The 20,527-nt window shown below is 42.0% G+C and overlaps 1 protein-coding gene across 2 annotated transcripts in view; it reads left to right on the top strand.

Moving 5' to 3' along the window:
- The window catches only part of NTM (neurotrimin), a 577,270-nt gene that overhangs the window by 313,164 nt on the left and 243,579 nt on the right, over window positions 1-20,527 (top strand). For both annotated transcript variants that reach the window (XM_075527880.1, XM_075527879.1), the window contains exon 2: window positions 1,349-1,581. In XM_075527880.1, the coding sequence (XP_075383995.1) occupies window positions 1,349-1,581 (233 nt within the window). The remainder of the gene's footprint in view (window positions 1-1,348; window positions 1,582-20,527) is intronic.

Genomic DNA, 20,527 nt, shown 5'->3' with positions numbered 1-20,527 from the left:
TGACCTTCCATACCCACCTATTTGTACTTTTAACAGAACTTATTTTCTCTGTATCTTAATTATATTACCAATGAATGTTCTCAAGGATTGTCATAAGTATTTCATTTGATAATTCACACACAGTTCCCCTGAATGATCACATGGGAGATTTTCCTGATTTGTTGAGGCCCCTGCCCAGAGGGGAGACTAGCAGGCAGAAGGGTGAGGGCTTATGCATTCTGGGAATGGAAGCGTTCTCTAGGTTGCAACTAGATGGTTGTTGGAAATGATCTGCTTCACGTGGTTTCAGAAATAGTTAATTACTCATGGTCCAGAAGTTGGAGGCGTCCAATGTTCTGAGACTGTACTTTTTAAACTTCTTTTCTCCCGAGATCCAGAGAAGATATCCAGGTGATATCTAAAAAGGAAAGACAGGGATGCATACTACTGGAGTGCAGAATCCCTAAGCTCATGCCATTGTGTCGGGTTTTATTTGTTGGGCCAGAAATCATCAGGTGCAGAAAGTCCTATCATTCTCCCGCTGAGTGGCTGGTGAATTCAAACAGGTAACCTTGTGGTTGGGAGTCCACTGTGGAGTTCACTCTGCCACAAGCATCCCCCAGCGTCCCCGGTGAGGGGCAGAGTCCCTGCTGTTGTGTCCAGTTGGTTCTGTGCTGCCCAGCATGTTTTGATTCACAGTGACCTTACAGACAACCGAATGAAACACTGCCTGCTCCCACGTCATCTTGTTGCCACCGCTGTTAATCCATCTTGTGCATGACCTTCCCCCTTTTTTACTGCTACCCCTCTACCGTACCAAGTACAATGTCCTCTGGGGGCTGGCCTCTCCCGATAGCAGATCAAAGTGCATGAGAAAAGTCTTGTCGTCCTTGCCTCTAAGTAGCATTCTGGCTGTACTTCTTCCAAGACAGAGCTGTTTGTTCTTTTGGCAATCCAAGGTGCATTCATTATTCTTTACCAAAACCGTCGTCAAAATACATCAGTTTGTCTTAGGTCTTCTTTATTCAATGCTGGTCCTTATTTTAAGTCCTTAAGGGCTTCAAATAGTTAACATGTTTAGAGGGTAGAGTCACCCAGAAGTAATTCACAAGAAAAGACTGGTGATGTACTTCTGGAAATTAGCCACTGAAAACCACAGGGGCTACACGTGTATCCTTACACACCTGTAGTATACAGAACTGGCTCCGTGACTGTGTGTGTCTTTCAGTTATGCGAGGGCTGGCGGGGGGGGGCAGAGGGTAGTATGAGAGGAAAGACAATATATCTTAGTTTGACCCAAAAAATCTGCCCTAATGGCTCCCATTTTTATCTCTAATCTCTTGACCTATTTTTCTTGTCTTCTCTGCAGGTGCACAATTGACAACCGAGTCACCCGGGTGGCCTGGCTAAACCGCAGCACAATCCTGTATGCTGGAAATGATAAGTGGTGTCTGGACCCCCGTGTGGTCCTGCTGAGCAACACTCAGACCCAGTACAGCATTGAGATCCAAAATGTGGATGTGTATGATGAGGGCCCGTACACCTGCTCTGTGCAGACAGACAACCACCCAAAGACCTCTCGAGTTCACCTCATTGTACAAGGTAGGTGGGCGCAGTCATGCAACAGGGAAGGGGAAGCTGAGCAAACCTCACTGAGACTTCGTCTCACTGGAGACTTGGGCATGCAATGTTTGTCCTATCTGGCCCCTCTTGGTTGTCATGCTACAGTTTTAAGGTTTATTTTTTTGTGGGTTTGTTGTTGGTTTTTTATTTTGGGGGATGGAGTTTTATTGAGTAGGAATGAGATTTCAAATATTTAAAAAAATTATACAACCAGTGTATTTTCTCAGAAAACAATCGTGTAGGTGTTGTTTTACATCCCCTTTTCCTCCGTCTGTCCCCTCGGTATCATCAAACTTTAAGTTAGCTGTAGTGAGTGGAAGGCTAGCACTTGAAGGATGCTTTGATAACACACACACACTCTGAATCCTCTCCCGGCTGCAGCGACAGCAGGGCTAGTTCTGGGCCATCATCTCAGACACGCCCATGGCAACTACGCCCATTACTCGCAGCCTGCTTGCAGCGTCTCTCAGTTCCCTGGCCCTGCATCTTGCCTTGAATGTCTACATCATGTACCACGTGCATTGGTTACTGCCTTAGACCATTCTCCAGAACTCCTATTCCTGCCCATCCCAGCTTCCAGGGCTTCATCTCCCCTCTCCCCGTCTATACTCAGTTCCCTTGACTCTGTATTTCTCAGGTCCTATCAATGATGTTGAAGGGCCCTGGTGCTATAGTGTTTGCATGTTGGGCTGCTAACCACAAGGTTACCAGTTCAAAACCACCAGGCACTGGATGGGAGAACAAGTTGGCTTTCTGTTACCATAAAGAATTGCAGTCTTGGAAACCCCCCCAAGCAGTTCTTGCCTTCCTTATCACCACGATTCGCAGTTGACTCAATGGCAGTGAGTTTGTCAGTTATTGTTGGGTTTTTTTGCATAAACGTGCTAGTTTTTAACCATGTGAAAAACAAATAGTCATATAGCACTTTACTAGACTGTGTGAACTTCTAATATCAGTGAGTAAAAGCTTATTTTAAATCAGACGTTTTATGTTCTGTGAGACCTTGATTGAGGTATTAGCTATGCCTCTGTGTTCTACTTCCATAGGATCGGGTTCATGATGTGAGAAACTGCGGTGAGAATTAAACTGAGTCATTCATAGAAAACCTTTAGAATCGAGCCTGACACGCAGCACTGCCTGTTAGGTTTTCTCAATTTGGAAATGATTGCCATTATGATTTCATTTTCCTAACGCCTTTTATGAGGGATGAGACACTGCTATAAAATGTCAGAAGCTTAACCCCTAACCAATAGAGCCATGACTTCTCTGTTGTGGTTCCCCACCAGAGTCTCTATTTCTTTAATGGAGTAAATGGCTGCTCTCGGACCGTCCGCTCCTCTTCTGCAAGTCTGTCTTGCCCCCTTTAATGAGTTACTCAGGTGCAGTTTCTCTCTTTAAATGAAGAGCCAAACATAGCCAGATAATTGGCTAGAGAAATAAGGGAAGAGGTGGCTCTCAGAAGGAAAACTCACCATGGAATAATTATGGTAAAGCAATCATGACAAGGCTGACATGCAACGTGTGGAACAGAGATCCAAGTACTCTGACGGCGGTGATAGAAATAATGAGACAAGACAGTGATGGAAATGGGTGCTATGTCGTGACAAGCTCTCCCTTGAGATCGCGCCCGTGGGGTATTTAGATTCCTCCTGCTGTGGCGAAGTTAGAGCACACCAAGCTTTGATCGCTTGATTATTGCCTCTCCATAGTCTTTCATTCAAAAAGGAAGCGGCGATGGCTGTTTTTTTGTTGTTGTTGTTTGGTTTGGGTTTTTTTTATTGTTCTTTATATGACTAGCTTTGCTCTTGCCATCAACATTCATTGGGGTTTTAATACTGTTGCTGTTGAGAACAGACTCAGCGCAGCCTGCTCCGATTCAACCTCTCAACAGATACACGGACACTGTTGATAATATTGAAGTTGTGCAACTTTTCTCACCCTCCTTGTCGGACTTGTCCCTCCCCCGTTGGCACAAAAGTAGGGCCACTCATGAGCCCATGTGCTCTTTGAAGTGCGGTTGTTGCTCTGATGGGATATGGGTGCTTAGAGGAGCATGGTGCTCCGGCAGACTTTTCTTTTTTCCTTTTTAACTAGTTAAAGGAACGTGCATGTTTGGTTCTACAAAGATCGCCGGGGTGGTGGTGGTGGTGGAGGTGGTGGAGGTGGAGGTGGTGGAGGTGGAGGTGGTGGAGGTGGTGATGGTGATGGTGGAGGTGGTGGTGGAGGTGGTGGTGGTGGAGGTGGTGGTGGTGGAGGTGGTGGTGGTGGAGGTGGTGGTAGTGGTGGTGGTGGTGGTGGTGGTGGTGGTGGTGGATAGTTTTGGTTCAATTTTTAAAGCTTATCTGAGGGCAATACTTTGAGGAGTTCATTCAGCCCCAAATCTGGAATCCATGAACTTTTGAAAGTCTGTTCTGTATTGCCCCACCTTTTGATCAGGAGTATTCTATAAACTCATTGGTCCAAATGATCAGGAATGCTAGACACACACCATCCAATTCTGACCTTGTGACAAAAGAGTTAGTTGCCCATGGGGGAAATTAGCTACACATTCCATAACAGCTTCCTGTTGCTGATTGTCCTTCTTCCGCTGTTACTCTCAATGAGTAGAAACCAACCGTCATGGTGTGGATGGCCATTTTATACTTTTAAGACCTGATAAACCCAATAAACTGCCACCAAATTGGTTCTGACTGATAGTGACCCTGCATGGGGCTTGGGAGCTATAAATCTTGACTGAAGCAGATGAGCTCACCTCTCTCCCCATGTGGCAGCTGGCAGCTGGTGGGTTCACAACCCCCACCTTGTGTTTAACAGCTCAATACTTACGTGAGAGCACTGCCAGGCACTACACAACCAACAATAAGACAGAACAGAATCACTAAAGACATTAGTAGACCAATTCACTAAGATGTCCCATAAAAAAGCAATAGACTGCGCATTCGACTGCTAACCACAAGGTCAGCTATTCAAACCCACCACCCAACCTGCTGGAGCCAGAGGACGCTTTCTGCTGCCATACATACTGATGCTTCAGAAATGGACAGGGGCAGTTCTCCTCTGGTCTATAGGGTTGTTGTGAATTGATTCAATGACATTGATTTTGATTGGGTCCCATGAAACCATGACCATAACTTCTAAACCAAGTAATTAAATCCCAGAGGATTTTTGTTTTATGAAGCAGCCTCAGTAGCATACACATTTTACCAATTTCACTTTTTACACATGTACAACTTATTGCCAGTTCTTACAATAATTGGTTGTGTGGTCCTGCTATGAATTGTTGCAGCTTTCCTATTTCTCTTAGCTCTCCTCTCCCCTTTCTTCCTGCCAGTGTTAATCACGAATAAACTCTTTCTCTATGCAATTGCTTTTGCTTGATATTTTATAATAAAGTCACATGATATAGATCCATATATGGTGACTGTGCTACTCAGTTCAGTGTCTTCAAGCTTCTCCCATGTATGGAGGATTCGTTTCAGCACTTCATTTCTTCTACTGGATAACCAGCATTTCACTAAATGTTTGTACCAAGTTTTTATGGGTTTCATCTCTTTATGGGTTTTAAGGTTGTTTCTGCCTCTTGGCTCTTGTGAGCAGATATTGTTATACAAGTCTTTGTTTGAGTCTCTGCTTTCAGAACTTTGGGGTGCATACCCGTGAAAAGAATTGTTTAGTCATATGGTAATTTTACTTTTAGTTTTTTTAGATACTGCCAAATTATTTTCTATAGGAAATGTACTATTTTTCAGTCCCACCAACAATGGATAAAGGTTTCAATTTTTCCACACCCTGACTAACATTTGCTAATTTTATCTTATTCTTTTTAGTAGGAGGAAAATGTTTCATTAATGTTTGATTTGCATTTCTCTGATGGATATTGAGCATCTCTTTATGTGTTCAGTGGCTATTTAAGTGTCCATTTTAACAATATCTCTTGATGTTCTTTGTCCATTTTTATCAGTAGGTGATTTGTCTTTTTGTTGTTATTGGAGTTTTTCTATATTTCAGGTACCTTATTACTATGGAATATAGGATTTGCAAAGATATGCTCCCAGTTGGTAACTTGTCTTTTCATGGTGGTGATAAAGTCTTTTGATGAATAGAAGTTTTTAAAGCAGTATAAATTATTTGTCTTTCACTGTTTGAATTTTTCCCTTGAACTTGTGAACAAGGACAGGGTGCCTACCTTCTCCCTGCTATTCAATATCATCTAGGTGGTATCCTAAGTCCTAGTAAAAAACAACACAGGAAACAGAAATAAAAGGTATCTGAGTGGATAAGAAGAAACAAATTCATCATTATCCATGGATGCTGTGGATAATAGAGAATCCAAGTGTATGAAAAGCAACGATGAAACAGACAACTGTCCTCTAGTTCCTGAATGCTTCTGTTACCACCCCCCCTACACACACATCATTATCTCAATTCTACCTTAGAAATATAGCTAAACCAGAGAATGTACACTGGCACAGATAGGACCTGGAAACACAGGGAATCCTGGACAGATGAACCCTTCAGGACCAGTGGTGAGAGTTGTGATAATGGGAGGGTAGAGGGAAGGTGGGGTAGAAAGGGGGAACTGATTACAAGGATCTAAATATAACCCTGGGGAATGGACAACTGAAAAGTGGATGAAAGGAGACATCAGACAGTGTAAGATATGACAAAATATTAATAATTTTTAAATTATCAGGGGTTCATGAGAGAGGGGGGAGCAATGAGGGAAGGGAAAATGAAGAGCTGATACCAAGGTGATGATTTCTATGAGCCCCCAATGAAAGATTTTTAAAAACAAAGAAAGAAAAATTTTAGAGTTAATAAAGGAATTTAGCAAACTTGCAGAATAAAAAATCAGCAAGGGAAATTATGTAAGTAATTCCACAAACAATAGCATCTAAAAATAAAATACCAGCAGTAAGCCTTATCAGGGATGTGAAGGAATGCTAGAGCCTGACGTACAGCACCCCACTACAGCAGCAAGCATGAAAGGAGACAGGCAAATGGAAAAATAGTCCATGCCCCTGTGATGGAAGACTTGATATTTATATATTTCAATATTACCCAAAGGGTTTTATAAGTCCAACACTATTGTAACCAAGATTCCAACAGCCTTAAAGTGAATGGATAAACAAATGCTTGATGAAAAATAGGTCTGAAATGATTGGGTAATGTTGCAAGAGTACACAGTAGGACTTACTCTTTCTAATTTTGAAAAAAAATATTATACAACTACCGTAGTCAAAATAGTCTTATACTGATATCATAGTAGACATACAGAACATTTTGAAAGTCTAGAAATAATGTCTGCAAATGTCTATTAAGAATCAATATGCAGAATGTGTGAGTATGAACCTAGGAAGATTGGAAATGGTGAACAATGAAATGGAATACATAAAAATCAATATCATAGGCACTTTTGAACTGATACCCACTGGTATTGGGGCCATATTGAATTAGATAATCATTTGGTTACTAGGACAAGTTCAAGAGTATTGGCATCAAATTCATCCTCGAAAAGAACATTGCAAGATCTCTCTCAAAGTACTGTGATGTCTGTGATAGGGCATCTACACATGTATAAGGAATCCCAATTAATAGAACTATTATTCAAATTCACAAACCAACTACTAGAACTAGTGCTAAAGAAATGAAGCATTCTAGCAACTTCTTCAGTCTGAAATTCCTCACACTCATAATCAAAGTGCATTGATAATTATTGGTGATTGGAATGTGCAAGTTGTAAACAGTCGTTGGTAAGTATGCCCTTAGTGATGGAAATGAAGCAGGAAATAGCATGATTGGATTTTGCAAGATCAATGACCATTGCAAAAGCGCTTTTTTTTTCAGTAACAATAATGGTGAGTCTGCATGTGGATTGCACCTCATGGAATATACATAAATTAAAACGACTACTTCTGTGGGAAGAGATGAAGGAGAAGCTTAACCTCATCAACCAAGACATGGCCAGGTACTTACTGTGAAGCAGAATGCTAATTGCTTAGATGCACATTTAGTTTGAAGCTTAAGATAATTAGAGCAAGTCTACCAAAGCCAGCAAACAGCTTAAGTATGCCCCATTTGCATTTAGAAAACATTTTAAGAGCAGATATGATTGAACACTAATGACTGAAGACCTGAAAAAGTGGGGCTGACACAAGGAAGATGGCATAAGGTTGTTTAAAAGACTAGAACGAAGGAAATTAGCAAAGTGAAGGTCAGGGGAGATTCTGAAACTTGTTCTTGAGTGTAGAATAGCTAAAGCAAGTGGAAGAAATAGTGCAGGAAGAGCTAAACAGAAAATTTCAAATGGCGTCGCAGGAAGCATGAGTATTACACTGAAGTATATGAAGATCTAACTGGAGAAAGAGAAAAATTAAGAACAAACCCAGCATATATCAAACTGGAAGAACTGGAGAAAAAACCCAAGCCTCGAGTTGCATTACTGAAGGATTCTATGGCAAAATATTGAAGGATGAAAGAAGGGTCACAAAAAGGTACAAAGGATACCTGTAGTCACTTTACTAAAAGAATCGGTTGCCATTTCAAGAGATAACATAGGAACAAGAATAAATGTTATTAAAGCAAGACATCTAAGCTTCACTGAAAGCATTAGCAAAACCATGGATCCAGGAAGTGATGGAATACCAATTGAAATGTCTTAACAAGCTGCTGAAGCACTGGCAGCACTGACACATTTATGCCAAGAAATTTGGAAGACAGCTACCTAACCAACTAAGCAGAAAGGAGCCACGTCTTTACCTATTGCAAAGAAAGGTGACCCAACTGAATGTGGAAATTATTGAATGAAATCTTTAATATCACATTATTTATGGTTAAATATTTGCTGAAAATAATTCAGCAGGGACCTCAGCAGTACATTATCAGGGAAGGGGCTGGAGTCAGAAGTTGTGATACACATGACAAACATCATTATGATGTCAAGTGGATTTTGACTGAAAGCAGAGAACACCAAAATATGTTTTCATTCATTTTACAGACTCTACAGAGATATTGACTGTGTGAATTGTAACAAGCTTCTCAATATTTTCAGAATGGAAATTGCAGAACATGCCGTTATGCTCACATGAAGCCTTTACATAGGCCAAGAGGCAGGTTGAACAAAAAAAGATTATACTACCTGGTTTGAAATCAGATTATGATCCTATACCGTAGTTAACTCAGTGTGAGAAGTTGCTGATGATCACCTCTAATATGCAGATAACAAAACGTGGTTGAAAGAAAGGTCGACTTGAAACACAGTGATGAAAATCAAAGACTGCAACCTTCAGCATGGATTGCAACTTAATGTAAACAAAACCCCAACCCTCAAAATTGTCCCAATAGACAGCATTGTGGAAAATGGAGGAAATATTGAAGTTGTCAAGAATTCCATTTTTCATGGATCCACAATCAGTGCATAAGGAAGCATAAGAAATCAAATGATCTATCCTGTTGGGGAACTCTGCTACAAAAGTCTTCACTATAAAGTGTTGATTGAAGATGTTACTTTGAGGACTACGGTGGGCCTAACGCATATGGTATTTTCACTTGTTTTATAGGCATGTGAAAGTGGGATAATAAATAAGGAAGACAGTGGAATAATTGATGCATTTGAATTATGTGGTTTGAAGAATATTTAAAGTATGGTAGACTCCCAAACGAATAGGCAAATCTATTTTGGAAGAAGTACAACTAGCATGCTCATTCAGAGATTGCAAGACTTCCTGTCGCATACTTTGGACCTATTATGAGTAGAGAGAGAGACGAGTCCCTAGAGAAGGACATCATGTGTGGGCAGTGAAATGGATTGACAGAGTTGCTGCCACAATGGGATCAAGCAGACCAATGTGAGGGTGGCTAGGAACCTGCGTTTCCTTCTGTTTTATGAAGGATCCAAGCCACCTTGACCAAAGCTAACAACGACAAAAGGTATTAGTGTGTGTAGCAAACCATAGAGTGGGTATTGCTACAAGAAAGTTTAATTTCAATATGTGTATATACATTTTTAATATGAAATATATATTTCATTATGGACAATTAAACAATTTTGAGATTCACTTTTGGAAATGTTTGATGACATTGCCATTTATCTGTTATGGTTGTGCTGTGGTGGTTTATGTGTCGCTGTGATATTGGACCAGCAGAGTTGCCCAGGTGGATAGCTTTCTGTGGAGCTTACGCACTAGGAAAAAGGAAGAAATGATCTACTTCTGAAAACTTAGCCACTGAAAACCTTATGAACAGATAGCAGCAGTCTGATAGAGTGCTGGAAGTGAGACCCTCACCTTGAAGGCATTCACAAGATGCCCGCGAAGAGCTGCCCACTCAAAGAGAGTAAACCTGATTCCCAGGGAGGAACAACCTTCATGTGCCAATGTGCCGCCACTCAACATGAAGACAAACAGCTGTAAATGCTCAGGAATAATTGCAGTAAGAACTGCAAATTTTCAATAATAAATGGAGTTTGAATCTAGGAACACTGCAAGTTGTCAAAATGAAAGCTCAATCGCCTAGGCCAGTGTTTTCCAAAATGAGTCCTACCACCTGCTGGCAGCTGCTGAAACAATCCAGGGTATCTACAAAAAACAGATACCTATACTTTATCCTAGAATATGTATTACCATACAAAGGTTTTTAACTGACTGGAACATGGGATGTTGAGTCACTTTTTACATTTTCTTTTGAAAAGGAGATTGTCATCCAAATAAACTTGGGACGGACCCTAGACTCTAGGACCATTTCAGTTCTCTAATGCCTAACTCCCAGTATTTCATTTTGCTTTAGATAATCATACGGTCTAATGTCCTGGAAAGTCAAAAGCATTAGCCGATCTGTCTTGGATGAAGTCCAACCAGAATGCTCCTTAGAAGCAAACATGTCAAGAGTTCATCTCACATACCTAAGACATGTCATCAGGAGGGAATTGCATCTGTAGGACAGCTTCATTATTTGTAAAGTAGAAGGTCCGTAAAAAAGTTAGACCAAGTGAAGAAGATGACCCTCAACCAAATGCATTGACACAGACACTGCCACATTTGACTCAAATGTAGAAATGACCGTGAGGGTGGCGTTGCACATAAGGTCGTCGGAGGTTGGTACTGACCTCATGACACATTACCACTGCGACACAGTAGCATAATCTGAGGCAGGAGGGGATTTTAAAGAGGTTTATTTTCCCTGCATCTCCTTCCATCTCAACTTGCTAGTGAGAGAAGAATGCCTTGCCAGGATAGCAAGAGAGCAGGACGTATGAACTAGTACAGACATTTTCTTTTCTTTAAAAATTTTTAAATCATTTTTATCAGGAGCTTTTACAGCTCTTATCACCTATCCATCCACTGTGTCAAGCATACCTGTACATATGTTGCCATCATCATTTTCTAAACAGTTTCTTTCTATTTGAGCCCTTGGTCTCAACTCCTCATTTTTCCCTCCCCAGCCCTCCCTTCCTCATGAACGCTTGATAATTTCTATATATATTTTTCATGTCTATTCCGACCGCTGTCTTACTTCACCCACTTCTCTGTTGTTCATCCCCCTGGTGGTGGGGCTGGGGGTTGCGAAGAGGGTGGTTAACTAAAAAAAAAAAAGAAGTAATATTTGTGTCAGTCTAGGTACTTTAGAGAAAGAAATCCACAGAAACTCATGTAGAAGAGAGAGGTTTATATCAAGGTTAAGTGCACATCAAGGAAACATGCCAACCCAGTGCTGCCCAAGCCCACAAGTCCAATATTAACCCATTAACCCATATATCCGACACCAATCCACAAGGTCCTCCTCCATCTCACAAAACACACACTCTGACACCGATTACAGAAGGAAAACCGAATCAATGAACGTGTAAGCATCTCAGTGCCGGCAGGGATCTCCACACGGCTGCTCCAGCATCCTGGGCTGCACTGAGCTAGGTCTATGTTGCTTCTTCGCAGGGATGTCTTGTAGGAAGTGATCCTTGCTAGCCTAAGCAGGGAACTGGCTAAGGCAGCTGCACCCTGCTCCAACCATCAGAAAACAAGAGACTCGAGAACTCGAAAGGGGAGGCTCATGAGCCATTTATCCCTCCACCCTTCAGTAACCCCACCTGTGTGTATTGGCCAGGTTGGCACAATCAACTAACTAACTCACTGTTGCATAATGCTAACAGCTCCTTGCAAACAAGGGCCTCAGTTTAGCCATTGTTTATTTTCAAAAGCCTGCCCCAACAGACGCTTATATGCTTCCATGCTAAATGCCTGGTAGTGCAGTGTGAACAAAGTGAGCAAATGACATATGTCCATTGAAGCAAACAGCTGGAATTGTAGTCGAGATATCTTGCATGTTTGCCCAGAGAAAAAGTTGAGTGGATCCATGGGTAGAGATGGGAGGGAACAATGGGACGGGGTTTACTGTAACCGTAACCTTTGCGTACATTCCAGCTAATGGGAAATGTTCTCCTTCCACGAGGTGTTTGCATCTGTAACTTGACTTGGCACCCTCTTAGCCTGACACACTAACCAGGTATTGGAATCTCATCTTAAGCTAATTTTCTAATGTTGATGGGTGTATTGATTTGGAAACAAGCTAGGTTAAAGAAGGCATTGGTCTTGTACACAGACTCAGCTCCAGCTAATCTGCTGTCGATATGCCTGAACTGAGTATTACTGACACTTCAATGAATCACAGGCCATGGCTTTTCCGAGTAAACTACGCCCCCACTCCCCTTAAAAGCAATCAGACAAACTAAATAGAAGCAGACTCCCCTGTTTCTTTATTGGAAAAGGGATGCATCACTAGCCAGGATTAAAAAAAAGAAATATATTTACCTTGGGATCATTATTTTATCTAACAAAAACCCAAGTTCCCCTCCCGAAGCCGACTGTCTGCATTTTGTTGAGTTGCTCTTGCACTGCGAGCATGAACGCTGCTAGAGCGAGCGTCGGGTGTATTAATGTGTCAAAATTGTATTACAGCCATTAACAACAACAAAAAAGATCAGCAGTGTAAAAAACCCCCAAATAATTCAACTAATGTTTTCCCTTGAGTGTATGTATCTTTATGTAGTCAACCTCATATAGTCATAAACACACACAGAAGGAAGTGAATGGTATTTTCACACTAGTGTGCAAGGAACTTGTGGCCTGGGATGATACCTTTCTCCTTATCACCTAATACCCCACCTACCCCACGCGTTCTTGGTATAAGAACTTCTCTATGGTGTGATTCAATGTGCTCCATTCTCGCTGACAGCCATGTCATTAGCTGTGCAACTGGACCAGAATCTGTCCTTTGGTCTTTTATGCGTACACTCCATCATGCCATCATTCCTCCACGCAGTAAACAATACCTGAGAAGCAACCCCATGTACTGGTCCTCTGGTTAGGCACTTGGTACATAAAAGGAATAGAAAGATGCCCTTGAAGGGTTAGCTCGTCCATGTCAAGAAGATGGACCTATAGAAGCTGTGCGCATACAGTTGGTCAGCTCATTACTGGAACTTTAGCTTCTGGGAAAGTAGATGCTACTGTGTGGTTCTTTCCTGGGTACGAACCCACTTCTTTTAACAATTATTAATTGGGGATTAATACATGTATCATTTTAGTCCATAGTTCAAGCACATCCAGCAGAACTGTACATTTGGTACCACGATCAGTCTCCAAACATTTCTTCTCTATATGGACTCCTTGACATTGTCCCCCTTTCCCACCATCACCACCACTGTACTCCCCTCCCGCTGAATTCCTTATTCAAATTGCTATCTCTATCAGTTCATCCATCCTGGGTTTCATATACTGATAAAGGAAAAAAGCATATAACACAACTTCAAGGGGGTGACCCCCAATGACCTAACTCCTCTGAGATACTCCCTAGTATGTACAAATAAAACCATACAAACCAAAAATACAGCAAATTTTGTAAACCATATTGGGTCCCATGTGTATCACAGGGAGGAATCTGTTGACAGTGGAAACCCAAGATCCATTTGTGGACCTACAGAGGAAATAAACCTCCAGGGGACTTCCTCTACCCACCATTGAGGGGTGGGAGGAAAGTGGTTACTAAACAGAGGGCATTGGAGAGTTGAGTATAAAAGACCAAAGGCATACATGTGACTTGAACAGTTAAAACATTGTCACCAGTTCCCCCAACCTACTTCGAACACTGGTGGAAACACTTGAAATATGAGCATCTTTGCCTTGTGTTTCGGATTAGGTATTTTAATAACATTCAGGAATAACCTATAAAGAACTCAGGTTGGTTCAATTATCTAGTAGTTAACATACCCTGTGATGCTGACTACCAACCTAGCCTCATGCTGGGCACACACCTGTGCCTCTGGGCTCACAGTTTCCAGAGTTCCAGCTGTGGGGATAGCCTTCAGTCCTCCCATCACCTAGCAAATCCATGTTTCAGATATTGTGGTTTCTTCTCTGGTCTATTACAAAAATCTGCTGATCACACTTTGTAACTTGTAGTAAAGAAACATTTACTCCGTGTTTTCTGGCTACCTGCAACTATGGAATCTTTGTTCACTTTGTGCTTTATGAAGCCATCTCCAGAGCTCTCTCCATGCTCCTGAAGGTTTCCCATACTGATGGAAGCAGGTGACTTCCATCTATCTACAGGGGGGACTGGAGCACCTTAGAACAGCAGCAGCAGCAGCAAGGTGGATTCCCTGACTGCAGTAGAGATGGGGTTCATTGTGGTTTGGCTTGCAATACATTGTGTAGACGTTTGGAGAAATGGCTCTTATGTAGTAGAACTCTGGCTCATATGGAAGCATGCCAAGCTACATTTATTCAAGAGTGGGCATCCAAGAACAATTCTGAGATAAGAGCTAAATGTACATAGACCATAGCTCGTGGCACAATCAGTCTGCAGTATGAGGTCCATGCTTTTTCTCCTCTGTGCTCCCAGAGAGACTCAGGGCTGCAGTTGGAGATCAAATGGCCATACTCTGCGAGGCTCCAACATTCTCGGGGAGGAGAGAGACCCTGGAGTCTTGGGTGGCCCATTGGGGGAAGGAGGAAGCAGAAGGTGAATGGTGTCAAGCGTCTGAGTTAAGTAGCCATTTTATGTCTCTGAGTGCAAATTAAAATGCAGGCTTTTCGGTTACCCTGGTCACATTTCGAGTGTCTCAATAGCCGCATATGACCAGTGACAGCCATTGGACTCTGCAGACACAGAGCAGCGCTATGATCATGTATTAGTTCCATTGGTACAACAAGTAATTGCTCTACATTACAGCAGGGTAGCTTGAAGGACCAGGTTGATGGGAAAATGAGAATGGAATCCCAAAGAGAGTTTGGATATGAAACATGGTGGTCTAAAGATGGTACAGGACTTACAAGGTTTCGGTGATCCGTGTTCCAAGCTCCATTTCTGATTTTCTACTACCCCAGTTATTCCTCCAAAGGAAGTCTATGAGGCAGTGCTTCAGCGATATCTCTCAGGGAGATGATTTCAGCTTTGGAATCTTTTGAAATTCTAATGCCAAAGACAGTTCTTGGAGCAAATTGAGCTTCCAATAAAATTCTGTGGAGTGGAAAAAAAAAGATAATTCGGGCCAGTTAAAAAAAAAAAAGATAGCACAATCAAGATTAGAATGGTCTCTGCCTGATAGGAAGGCTCTTCAGGACTCTTGCTAAAGTAAATCTGCCAGCAGCTCGGTCTGCCTCGATACTCTGCAGGTGGGTTTTGGCCTCCCACTCTCCTCCATAACCTCCTACAAATTGGGTGCTTGTAATTTTAGCTCTGTTACTTTTCTCTTCGCCATATTCAAAGTTTGTCATTGTCACCTTTGTATCACACAAGATGGTGTGCTTTTTCTGTGTGGACTTAGTTGACTCCTCCCTTTGATGGCTGCTTGTTTGACTACAAGCCCTGACACTATTCCAGTTGCTTGCCAGGCACCATCTACTTTCTTCGCTACACTTTGCTGTAGTAGCCTTATCTTCAGTGTTCATTTCATCAAGGTGCTCCAGCCAAAGCCAAGAGTCCTCAACAGCCTTACTATCAGGCAGAAACCATTGTAAATTGATGATGCTGTATTGAACACTGTATTTGTCTAGTTGACCTCCCTATGAACATGACCTACATTTATACTGGGTGCAAGGATCTCTCCAATGGGCCATAACAAAAATTACTTCCCTGGCTTTTTGAATGTTGGTGGGGTCTTCTTCTTGTGCATTATTTGTACTTTTGTCTTTATACTCATATGATCTTATCCTTACCATTTTAGTGTGGTTTGTTTTTATTGGTTTTTTTTGTTGGATATCCCAGCGCTGAAGCACAGGAGGAGTGAAAGCATAACGATAATCATTGAGGCAAGGGGTTACAGCCTTGTGAGGACACTGTGGTTCCCCACCTTCCTAATGCTGTGACCCTTTAATACAGTTCCTCATGCTGTGGTGACCCCCACCACAACCATCAAATTGTTTTTGTTGCTACTACATAACTATAATTTTACAACTGTTATGAATCAGGTGACCCCTGTGAAAGGGTTGTTTGACCCTCAAAAGGGTTGCAACCCACAGGTTGAGCACCGCTGGTTATAGGGAATGTAGGTGGGGGTGGGGGTCGTGGAAAAGGAGGGAAAAGGGGATCCTGGGAGTAAACGATGAAGGCAGGAGTGTGGAGGGAGCACTAGAACTGATTGTGACGACACAATTCATTTTAAAAGCAATTTAACCCTGGGCTGGGCGGCGGTGGGGAGGGATGCTCGAAGATCGATGTGGTGGTGATTGTACAATCCCCCTTGATATGTGACGATTGAATGATTGAAATGTTCAATGGTATAATATGAAAATTATGTGCCAATAAAACGCTTTAGGTGGGGGGTGTTGACAACATGAGTTTCTTTATCAGCAAAGACGGAGAAGTAAGGCCAGACTCCATGGATACTTTTGGAGAATAGAGAGAAATGAGAGACCAGTTAATGATGGGAGTTGAGAAGGGAAAAGGAAGAATGGAAAAGGTCCTTGAGTTTTCTGTCACTTTTGAGTCCTGGAGAGGTTCATAACAAAACATGATTTAGTTACTGTCCCACAGCAGCAGTAGATGAGTTCAGACTTTGTGGTCCCAATGCGATTCATTCAAAATAAGTTTGTAGCAGTAAATATGAGCCATGGATTTCCATGTCCATTTAGACAGCCCGAAAATAATCTTTTAGGCCAGAATGAGGGCAAGCTATATAAGATTAATAGAATTTGGGTCTAATATTCTCATCTTTTTCTGCCTCAGGGTTTCTTGCTTTATGAGTATGGTTAATAAGTGGCCACATCTGGATCCTAGCTTTATCTATTTAGCCTGTCACTCCTTCATGATGTTAGTAAGCCAGAACTCTCTGTGTATCTAAAATGGACATACTTCTGTCTCCAGTGTTCCTTTTGAAGGGACACAGAATGAAAAACAAAGAAACAAGCAAAAACAAATGCTTAGTGGAACTGGCCTGTTTGATTCATTGCGGCTGGCTTGGAAGACAATCTCTGAAGCCCTACTTGTGGGTGCTGAGAACTCCCGGCGGTGGGCCTTCATGCCGACTGAGCCTGAGATCACGTGCAATGCGTGAGAAAAGATCCTCGGATTCTAACCACAGAAAACTGACTTTGCAGCCCTGGACACTGTGCCTAGAAGGACTTTAAATTCACTCAGAGAAACGCAGTTGCATGAAGAAGCAGTAGAATATAGCGCGTTAGGAAACAAGGACTTCGTATAATAAGAATACAGCATTGGCCTCTTCATCAAAACCAGCCCTATCTCGGTTTCTCTATTGTCAATTGAACATCTAATCACCTCCTCCCTTTTGTTTGGTATAAATGAGATTTCTCCTTTCCTCCTGGAAAGAATTAATCTGAAAATCCCGCTATTGTTTGATAGTTAATTACCTGCCTTTTGAAGTCAAACAGCGCTAAACTCAGGTAGAAAAGAGGAAAGGTGAATGTCTGGCAAAGGTGACAGCAGTGAGGGAAAGAAGTAGCCAGGCTATGTCTCCAGTTTCCTGTGCTAGTGGAATTCCAGGGACTCAGGGACTGGGTCTAGTGCTATCCCTTTTGGCCAGGAGATTTACAAACAATAGAACTTGGGTTGTGCCTTGCCTTCATTTATCTTTATTGTCTTCTTGTTGCTAATCCTTTCCTTTTACCTGCTTGATATATATAATAGTGTTGCTTTCCAATCCTGAATAATTAATTGACCTTGTCAAGCCAAACTCATTATTATGATTAAGATAATAGGAACAATAACTTTTAATTTCTAGACAATTATGTCCCGTAGGCTTTCCCGCCCACACCACCCAAAGCCAAAACTTGAACAAAAGAGACAAAAGAGAATTTGAAACACAAAATATCAAAGATAATAATGTACTTTAATCCTCTTGACTTCAAAGGTAGATTTTTAGTTTTTGTCTTTCCAACTACTTCTCCCAGAAAACAGCATGACCTCTTGGCTGGCACTACATGGCCCCATAGCTTTGAACGGACTTTTATATCCACGTATTTCTGTTCAAGTTGTGTTTTGTAAAGTCCACGATGAAGAGAAACATCACAGTCTATTTCTGTGTAGACAGAATTCACCTTCTCAGCACATCTGTGTTCCTCGGGCCTCAGAGCCCCAAGTGAAAATAGATCACAATTACCCTTGCACATTGCTTTCCAAATCATCCCGACTCCTATTGCCCTGTTCCGGAAACAGATGAAAAGGCATATTTGGTCTGTTCATGAGACTCTGTGACTGAGTTTGCCAGAATGTTGAAAAAAAATAGGAAATTAAATTCTACCACAGAGTGCCCTCAAATCATCTGAGTAAGTCTGGGTAGACTGAGGAAACAAAGCCACACACACGCATATGCATGTATAAGAGAGAGTTTTACATAAAGGGTAAGGGTACATTCAGAAAGCATCCCCACCCAGTGCTGTCCAAGCCTACACGTCCAACATTAGTCCATGGGTCTGACATCAATCTACAAATTCCTCCTCCATCTCACAAAACACACACTATGATGCTGACTGCAGGAGGAAAGCCAAATCAGGGAGTGTGTAAGCATCTCAGCACTGGCATGGGTCTCCACACGGCTGCTGCAGCACCCAGGGCTGCATCAGGGTAGGGCCATGTGGCTTCTCCTCAGGCATGTCTTGTAGGAAATGAGCCTTACCAGCTGAAGCAGGGAACTGGCTAGGGTGGCTGCACCCTGGTCTGAACATCACAAAGCAAGAGACGCGAGAACTAAAAGGGTGAGGCTCACTGAGCCACTTATCTTTACGCCCTTCAATTAACCCCACATGTCTTCATCAGCTAGGTTGACACAATAAACCTTAACTATCTCAGCATCCTAGAAAATGACAAGGAATGGGGCAATTCACATGAAATGGAGTTACAAAATTTACACAGAATCCAAATGAGACAACTCAGCTCCTTCAGGTGAAAAGCACAGCATCTACCTCCTGGTCAGATCAGAGAACAACTGTAGGATCCCCCTACACAAGGGGGAGCTCCACACTGTTTATGAACTACTGGAGCAGCAAACACAGGTGAATCTTCTTGTTTTATAATACTTGAAGGTTTTAGGCAGCATCCTTCCAGAGAAGCAGCTCGAGGCTCCGGGGGAAGATCTTTCAGCCACCACAGAGCTTCAATCTCATATACAGTTGTCGTTGCGAACTCTGAGATCCTATCAAGGTACCATAAGGTTGAGGAAAGTGACTTGTATCCCTTCTGTAGCTGAAGCATCCCTGTAATCTTCAAGTGAGAAATATGATCATCTTACTTTAGGGAAGGTCAAAAAGCAGATTCTGAATAAGTAGTCACACTTCTTCCTACTTGTATTCAAATATAGAGATTATCCTATGGTTTATTTAAGATGAATGCGATGAAAATATCCTTATTTAAGGTTTGCATATGTTCTGTTTCTAGTTTCATGACGCACTGGTCCAGATATAACTAACTTTACAATGTGCATTAAAGCATCCTCATCATCACGTCCCTAACTTTTTTTGAAAGCTACCTATGGTTGTCGACAAAAGAGTCTCAAGAATAGCATCATCAACCCTAGACCATGTTGGTCGCAGGCGGACTCTAAGGGAAGGACTGAAAATCCACCACATTATTAGGACAAAGTGAACGTTAGCAACTAGGGTTCTTAATTCATTTTTTTCGATTGAGAATGTTCAATGGGGACATGTTTTATTTCAATAAACAGTATTTTGAAACTAAGCACTTAGAAACAGATGATCATATGCTGTTCTAATAAGGATCCGAGCATTAAATTGCATGCACATGTCAATGCTATGAATAATCTCATGGGAGTAATCAGATTTCTCCTCAGAGGTGAGTGGGACTTTTCCTGGAGAGGACATGAGATCCTAGGCACGAGTAATGGCCTGTAGAACACCCTAGAGTCGGAACATGTCCAGTGGGTGGCACGAAGCATGAGGACATGCAGGGTCCCTGGAGCCAAGTGACTAAACGTACATGTTACTAGAAATGTAGGCAGCATCTTATTTGGAATGACCCTGAAATCCCAGAGAAGTGCAGTGCAGAGAAATAGGCTTCATTCTCCTTCGAGTTTGTAAGAACATCACTTCTCTTTTTACTGCAAAGAAAATTGGCATTAATTTGCTTTGATAGAGGACAAATGCCCTAAAGGCTATCAGCACAGTAGAAAATGCAAGCACCGGCCGGTCAACCTTGTTGGGCATTGAGAAGGGCTAGAAGAAGGAAAGAACATGGCCAGATCAGACTCGATGTCCCCTGAGTGGTTAAGACAGGGGAAAGATTCTTAGACTCTTCCACCACCAAAGTCCAAGTTTAAAATTGCTGATCTATTAGCTCTACAATTTTGTCACAATAAGGAGTAGTTTTGAAGGAACAAGTCCACAGTATAACTAACATGCCTTTTGCTTTTCTGTGTGTATATGTGTGTGTGTGTGTGTGTGTGTGTGTGGTCTGCTAG

Source organism: Tenrec ecaudatus, chromosome 12 (assembly GCF_050624435.1).
Source record: "Tenrec ecaudatus isolate mTenEca1 chromosome 12, mTenEca1.hap1, whole genome shotgun sequence".
Classification (NCBI taxonomy): Eukaryota; Metazoa; Chordata; class Mammalia; order Afrosoricida; family Tenrecidae; genus Tenrec; species Tenrec ecaudatus.
This window is presented reverse-complemented; position numbering and strand designations above follow the sequence as displayed.